Raw genomic sequence first — 8,206 nt, forward strand, 5'->3', positions numbered from 1 at the left:
AATAATGTATATAAATAATATATAATTAAGTATTTGCATGCTCGGTTGGAGTAGACGCCAATAATTTGCACCTGAGTATATTATGCAAAGTACAACAAATGTAAAACACAGAACTTGTACGTCTTACGTAACTTACTAAACTATAAGCCTACATTAATTAAATATAAGAACGCGGTATATACACATTCTCGCGGCTATAGTTGGGATGCTCTAAATTCTAGTGTTTTGTGGCCTTCTTCGATCGCTTTTCCGGATTACAATAATTATGATACTCTGGTTTGATATTAAATTTAAGCGCAATCGACTAACGTTTTAATTTAAAATATGTCATCACTAACAGTTTCAACCATTAATTAAATCGACCGACAAACTGTTGTGCAGCAGGCGGTGTAGGTCACGAGCGCGCGCTAAGCGATACGCCCCTTTTTCATCAAGCCGTTGTGACCGTTCTAGATGGTTTCCTGAGCACAGAGTACCTGGTAAGTACTTTCAGTATCGATAAGAGTTGTTCTGTTGACGTTGTAGGCTTAATGGTAATTGTAGTGGCGTTTGCGTACCTAGGAGACCGGCAGGCCCTGGCGAATTTTTTTTTTGGACACCCTTTCGACTTAGCCGCTGGAGCGAACAGTGCGCTGGTAGTACGAGGCTAGCGGCGCGGCCTTTGATTCTTGGTAGTCAATGGACATGTTACAACCGTGATTTTGACATAAACGAACTGCTTCGTTTTTGCGCATCTCTCAAACAGTAACCTGCACCGTTTATTCAAAGGGGGCCCCAGTTTTGAACATCGTCTGCTGAACGTTGTTTTCTCTGTGCAAATCGACTTCAAATAGATTGGACGGCAGGTAAAGTGATTTCTAAATTACTATGAATTGCGATTAAACATTTTTTATTATTTCTAAAGTCTTTTTTGGATGCATATAGCTATGCACGTTGCCTCGATTGAATTGTACGGCAATATTTACGCTGTTACATACACTGCATACATCAAATTGTGTACTATTTATTGCAAATCTATTTTCTGTGTGCAATCATATAATATGCAATTAATAATACAATTATACAATACAAACTACTACTACCACAAATTTACTAACAGATAAACATTATCTAGTTGAAATGACAGCATTGATATATTTTAAGCATTACTTAGTTGGTATAAACACGTACGTAAAATAATGTATAGACGTTTCAATAATCATGACAAATCAGATGTTGGATATATATGCCTTTTGTGAACTGACAGTATATTTTGAAATACATATCATGCCATTGGTTGTTATATAATTGGTGACATGAATGACAGTTATATATGTAATTAGCTGTGTGTGTGTGTGTGGTGTGTGTGTGTGTGTGTGTGTGTGTGTGTGTGTGTGTGTGTGTGTGTGTGTGTGTGTGTGTGTGTGTGTGTTAATTGTGTGTGCGTACTTTACCTACTTGAAGTACGAGCAACATAGCTAGAACATAATCAATATTTGGTAAAGATCAAATGGTTGAAATGAAGACGAAGATCAATAGTTAGTTTATGCAGCAAATGTTAGGCAAACTCAACTTTGACATACTAGAATTATTAGTTTGTAGATGGTAATATTTTATTATATGATCTACACAGCTGATCAACTGAAAACTCTTTTTTAGTTAATCTAGATTATTTAGTTATGTGGTGTTTATTGTTGCTGTCGACGATGTGACAGTGGAAATAATTTAATTGGAAAATTACTGCTGCGGCTAGTCTTTTACAAACATTGATTTATTAAGTGCCTATCTGTTTGTATCAATATGCATGCAAGTGTTTTGACTTTATGTGTTGACTTATTTTTGCAGTGACACTATTAAAGTCCGTTCAAAGAATGGAGAGCCCGTGGGAAAATTCCCGTATCTGGGCAAGTACGCCCCCTACGCCATTGATAAACATATCATTCGAAAGCACGTGACTAGGTGGAGTCAGATCTCTGGACAAATTAACTCTATATATCCTGGGTTAGTAGATACAGCTTGCTTCCTGAAAGAGACTCCTCCCATGCATTACCGACAAAGAATACCGCCAGTAAATGACACCTACGAGACTAATTGTATTAATCATTGTTGTCATTCTCATCGTCTCCTAGGAGGATCTCTTCAGTGTCTGAAGAGTTCTCCTCACCTACTAATCTTTCTACCGCTTGTTCGAGCACGCCATCTGACGTTCTGTAATATTTTCTACTTTCTGGATGACATGGTCGACATACTGCTTCCATTTCGCCACCGTCACATTTTCAACACCTTCTCTGGCCAGTTCTAATGGCAGAAAACTGTTGAACAGGACGGACCCTGACGTACTAAAGTAGATAGATATTAGGCAGTGAGGGCTGGGTAGCAACCACTGCTCTAAATGCTCATTTATCGATTGTTAGTATTACAATCTAAGATGAGAGCAATATTGTTGTTTCCGCCCTCTAGGCCTTATCTGGTAACCACATTTCCCACGGGCTCTCCATTCTTTGAACGGACTTTAGATAAATATGGCGTGCACGCCATATACGTAATTGTCGTGTCTAGAGACAACACACGGTAACTGTAACACGATACCTGTCCATGAGGTCAGACTTCGCAAATTTTTTTAGATATGCATGTATCTGTTTAGATATGCATGTATCTGTTTAGATAATGCGTGTTTTCGTCGCCTTTTCGGCTGCGCACCATCATATCGGCACGTGTTTGATCTTGGAACGTCTATCTAGAGACAAACTGAGTGACGTTAGCGTAGCAAAGGGGACCGTCCATCTGGGTAGGTCTGGTACTGTACGAGATAGAACAGCAACAGTTGCCTGAATATACGAATGGAACAACGTCTTTCACTCCAGATCTCGAATTCCACAAGTCGTGCTGCGGATTCGATTTGCTCAAGAGAAAACTGCGAGACCAAGACAGAGTAGAGCAATCTTCTTTGATTCATTGCTGTGATACGCAATATGAATAAATTAGAATGTTTTGACAAGCGGTACCCCTACAATTCGGAAGGGCTAGGCCAGCCCTGCTCTAACCTTCCTGTATATTGTAAACTGACCTGATGTATTCTGATTGGTTATGCTAAGCAGTAGCAAACCGCGTAGCCAGACCCTTTTTCCGTGTCATACTGTACTTCCGCGAAAATAGGGTCGCTTGTGTTGCACCTTGTGTATGATAAAGACTGATGAGCATGGCACTACTCAGTACTTAGTGGTTACTTATCTCTTATTTATCTACACTGGCTGGAATTTCCTTCTCTTCCTCTTCTTGCCAATTGTGGTGTGTGTGTGTGTGTGTGTGTGTGTGTGTGTGTGTGTGTGTGTGTGTGTGTGTGTGTGTGTGTGTGTGTGTGTGTGTGTGTGTGTGTGTGTGTGTGTGTGTGTATTTGAACAGCAAATATTTATATAGACATAATAAGAAATAATTGTATTATGCCTCTTTGTGAAGTGATGATATATTTTGACATTAACTAACATGTACAATCCAAGAGAGATAATACTGTCTTTTTTATGATTGAACTATGTGTCCTTACGATTTTTGTTTTTGCTTGTTTTGTTTTTTTGTTTGTTGGGGTGAAAAGTTTAAACCACTGTATCTGTACATTGCTTCTGCATTGTCGTAAAGAACATCCTCATTTTACAAGTTTCCAGATCATTCAAAATTTAGTTCACTTTTGAGCTAGTCAGTAACTTGATTCCGTATTCCAAAACTTAATTGTCTGTACAGGCAAAGGCAACAAGGAGTCAACTCAAGAGAGTCACTTGGACAAGGCAAATAGTAGCATGGGACAGCACGTACAGTATGATCGAGTCAACTTTCTCATTACTATCAATGGAACTAGAAACGGTTGCCAATTCTTGAGCAACGTTTCTGCTATATGTTGCTGAAAAAATCACCAAGATTTCTATTATACTGCAAATAATAATTCACTTGTTTATAAAACCAAAATAATTCAGTCTGAGAATCAACAAAATCATTCTCTCGATTGCATGGCCAGCACAAAGCCCTACTTTAAATTATGTTTGTCCGTCCTATTGTCTACTGTCTGTTTGCCTGCCTGTTTGTCTTTTTGTTGTCTGTCTGTCTGTCTGTTTGTCAAGACAGACACAGACATGTAATTGGCATTGGTAATAATATGCAATTGATAATACAATTAGAAGAGTGCAAAGTACTCAGATGATTTAATCCTGTTTCACAACTACTACTACAAAAGATTATTAACAGATAAAGCTACACAATTGAACTAGTAGTATATGATATGTACACAATATTTACTAATTAAGCGTTATCTAGTTGGTATATAAACAGGTACATGAAATAATCATTAGACATTTCAGTAATCATTACAAATCATATTATTTAATGCAGACAGCATAATAATTACTAATGAATGATGACAACATAATTATAACAGTGCTGGTTAATTGCCACACAGCTATTGAGGCAATCTATATTTAGAGCTAGCATTGGTTTAGATTGAATTAAGTTAATTAAGTTAAGTCAAGTTAATTAACATTTCTTAGTTAATTGAGTTGGTAGTATCAGTCATTGTGTTGTTGACACTTGTACATTGGATTGCCTTTGCCAGCTGGCATTTTATTTCAAACTACATATTATGGCATTGGTTGTTATATGGTTGGTGACATTGTTCTTTCTTTCTTTGTTTCTTTGTTTGTTGTAATATGATGTATTTATGTACAGTGACTGGGGTCAACAGTTTCAACCACTGTATCTGTACAGTGCTTCTGCACTCTCGTAAAGAACATTCTTTTACAAGTTTCAGTTCATTCATAATTTAGTACACTTTTGAGCTAGTTTACTAACTTGATTCCATATTTCAAATTTTAATTGTCTGTACTAGTAAAGGCAACGAGTAGACAACACAAGAGAATCGCTTGGACGAGGCAAAACTGTGAAGAATGGACCAATGTCGCTAGTAGCATGGGAAGGCATGTGCAGTATGATGGAGTCAACTCTCTCATTACTATCAATGGAACTAGAAATGGTTCCCAATTCTTGAGCAATAGTTCTGCTAGATGTTGCTGAGGAAATTCACCAACATTTCTATTATACTGCAAATAATTATTCACTTGTTTATAGAGCCAAGATCATTCAGTCTGGGAATCAACAAAATCATTCTTTCGACCAGCACAAAGCCCTACTCTAAGTTGTTTTGTCTGTCCTGTACTGTCTATTGTTTGCTTGCCTGTCTGTCGGTTTGTCTGTCCGTCAGTCTGTCTGTCTGTTTGTCTGTCCGTCAGTCTGTCTGTCTGTCTGTCTGTCTGTGTCTGTCTGTCTGTTTGTCTGTCTGTCTGTTTGTCTGCTTGTCTGTTTGTCTGTTTGTCTGTCTGTTGTTAATCCATTAGGTCGTAATTGATGAACGGAGTTATGGACTGATGTGGATTTGCTTACGTTTGAACATTTGCTTGTTGTATCTTTTGAAGTTTAAAATCAATAAAGTAATCTGTCTGAATATTAATTGATTTAATACAAGTAATTTTGACAGTCAAAAGTTTGGTCCAAAGGTGAGCAGACTATATAGCTAGGAAGAACGTGGAGGAGACTCTAGACAAAGAATCATGGTGATGACAGACTTCAAAGTTAGATAAAGACTGAGTCAGAATAGGCATTGCATGTTAGTTAGTTTGTATTTCTGTCTCTATTGTCTGTTAAATGCAGCTGAAATTAGAGCACTGTACTTGTAATGGCTTGATACAAAATATATATTAGAATAATACGGGCTCTGGTTTCATACGCACGTGATCCTCTCCGTCTGTTTCCGCGCGAACCTAAATTAGTTTGGTATAGCAAAAAATCGCTGCCACGAAGCGTACTTTTAGTGACGTCACTACTACACGAGAGAGCACCTGCGTGTTTGAAAACCAGCTGTCAGTTCCTGACAGAGAGTGTGCATTCTTCGAGTTGACAAACTGAGAGTAAGATTGACAGTAGGACTGTTCAGTTGAATCGATCGTTTCGCGAAAGAGAGTTGCACACCGCAATTATCAATGCAGAGTGTACGAGCGTCTTGATCACTTCAAATTGATTATTGAAAGCGAAGAATTTAGTGAGTCCTGACTGAGAGAAGAGGGGAGCTAAGGCCGGGCAAACTTGATTCACAGTTTAACGTCCAGCCTTTTTCACGACGGCATGCGGGCGGGCAGTCATTATTCATTATTCATTTAATATTTTAATATTAATATTAATTTAAAAAGGACTGAAGACAAGGACGACATGTCGCTGCCAACGAAGACAGACGTCAAAAGGGCCGCCGCCGACTCGTTAGACATCTTCACAATAGAGAAGCGCCCGGCCTGGACTGATGTCAGCAGATCTTCAAAGGTTTCTGAAGGAGACAGCGACAAAACAGTCCAGGGAACCAGGGTTTTCTTAGCAGTGCACACATGCACGCTTACGAAGGAAGCCATATTGTGAAAACTAACGTGCGCAACATGAGCCACAGGCACGTGCAAGGTGTCATGTGTTCTATATAATGAATAATAAAACATATTTTGTTTTCCCAAAATATGATGCGGGCAGGGACGTTAAACTGGGAATCAAGTTTGCCCGGCCTAAGATCATATTAGACGGCTTCGAATTCACCAATTCTTGACAGAGACTTCAATCGGTTAATAGATCGCAGTGTGTGTGTGTGTGTGTGTGTGTGTGTGTGTGTGCGTGCGTGCGTGCGTGCGTGCGTGCGTGCGTGCGGGCGTACGTGTCTACCTGTACACTCAGTGAGTCTAGAGAATACCAGGTATAAATTATGATACTCTGGTTTACTACACAACTCTTTTTCACCAATCTACTTACGTGCAATCGACAAACGTTTTCACCGATATAAATTTCCAATATGTAATCTTTAGATATACACTTGCTGGCAAGCTGTTGTACAGTAACTGTTTCAATTGTAAACTACACCTTGAACAGTGGAGTCGAGTAGCGTAGTAGCCCCAGTTGTCTTCAGAACTCAGTGCGTCTGTGTTGGGTTTAAATGCACACGTTGTGTAGCTGCGGTCAGTTTGCATATGAACGCCATTTCTATTCCAAAATGGAACTGTCGTCTGTAATCCCAGGTGACCACGCAAATTGATGTATTCTACCTTTTTGCAAGTATTAGACAAGGTCTGCTTTGTTGGATCTACTTCTGTAATTCTTGCTCTCACGTAGTCTTAGTAGTCAATTCCCAAGGATAGAAAGTTGCACGTGGCTCTCCAGTAGGTGGAGTGATCTCTAATACGGGACATTCTGCTGTGAGAGAGACGGTGCATGTTCCAGTTGGGTGAATTCTCATTGATAGGCCAATTCACAGTCAGACTTTGTCGAAAGAAACCGATATGTTTGAGAGCAAACGACTCGATGAGTGTGTAGGCAAATCCAATCTCGGTGTTCATATCACAGAAGACAACGTAACTTTCTTGTCCATCATCGACGACGTAATATCCACAGTGAGACTCCCCGTGTTCCATGTGGTCAGCACAGGACCTGGCTGTGTAGTTTCTAGCAACAGTGAGCATGGGATTTAAGCCACGACTGTTGTATTGGTATCCGAGAGTCTCACGTGATCGTCGCCAAATTTTATACCCTGAATCAACGCCAGCGTCATATCCTCGGATCTCGTTGCAAAAGCAAACGTGACGTCGCTAGTCTGGCAGTACATACTTTGGGTTGGAGAGCAACGGAGACAGCAAGCCCAAAACGACTGACACAGTTAGACCATAGGAAAGTCTCTTGCAAGAGCAGCAATACGAGCAGCATAATAGACTATTTACGTCACCACCATCCGGCTGACTACAGGAAGATCAAGGAAGGCAAAGCGCCTTCGAAAAGAAAGGTCATGTCGATGGTCTAGCCAAAGATAGGTGACAAATTTGCAGCCACTAGCAAGTCAGCCGTTCTTCCCCCAGGTAGAAAGAGCTGACGTATGCTGTTACGTACTGGATGGCTAGGAACATGCTACCATTACGAAGCGTGGAAATGGTAGGATTCAAGCAAATGTTAGCAGTGTTTTTGTCCATGCAGAAACCTCTAGCCCAAATGTAGGTAGGACTAATTAATGTGAGATGAGCATTTTGCAAGATTAATGGAGTTATTGTGAAGATACTGAGTTGCAAATTTAGTGTTGCAAATATGTTCAATATATCGTGATATCGTTGACTGGCAAGTATTGATTGTGGGTGAATTTTTGTGATATCTCCAACACTGATAGGTATTACAA

The 8,206-nt window shown here is 39.6% G+C and overlaps 1 protein-coding gene across 1 annotated transcript; it reads right to left on the reverse strand.

The window, feature by feature from the left end:
- Positions 1–7,160: 7,160 nt before the first annotated feature.
- LOC134179602 (uncharacterized) lies at positions 7,161–7,505 on the reverse strand. Its single transcript, XM_062646537.1, has one exon. The coding sequence runs from the start codon at positions 7,503–7,505 to the stop codon at positions 7,161–7,163; it is 345 nt and encodes a 114-aa protein (XP_062502521.1).
- Positions 7,506–8,206: the final 701 nt, after the last annotated feature.

Source organism: Corticium candelabrum, chromosome 5, assembly GCF_963422355.1.
Source record: "Corticium candelabrum chromosome 5, ooCorCand1.1, whole genome shotgun sequence".
In the NCBI taxonomy this organism is placed as follows: Eukaryota; Metazoa; Porifera; class Homoscleromorpha; order Homosclerophorida; family Plakinidae; genus Corticium; species Corticium candelabrum.

Excerpts from the sequence above, each read along its gene's own strand:
- LOC134179602 (XM_062646537.1), bottom strand. The coding sequence starts at position 7,505 with ATGCTCACTGTTGCTAGAAACTACACAGCCAGGTCCTGTGCTGACCAC.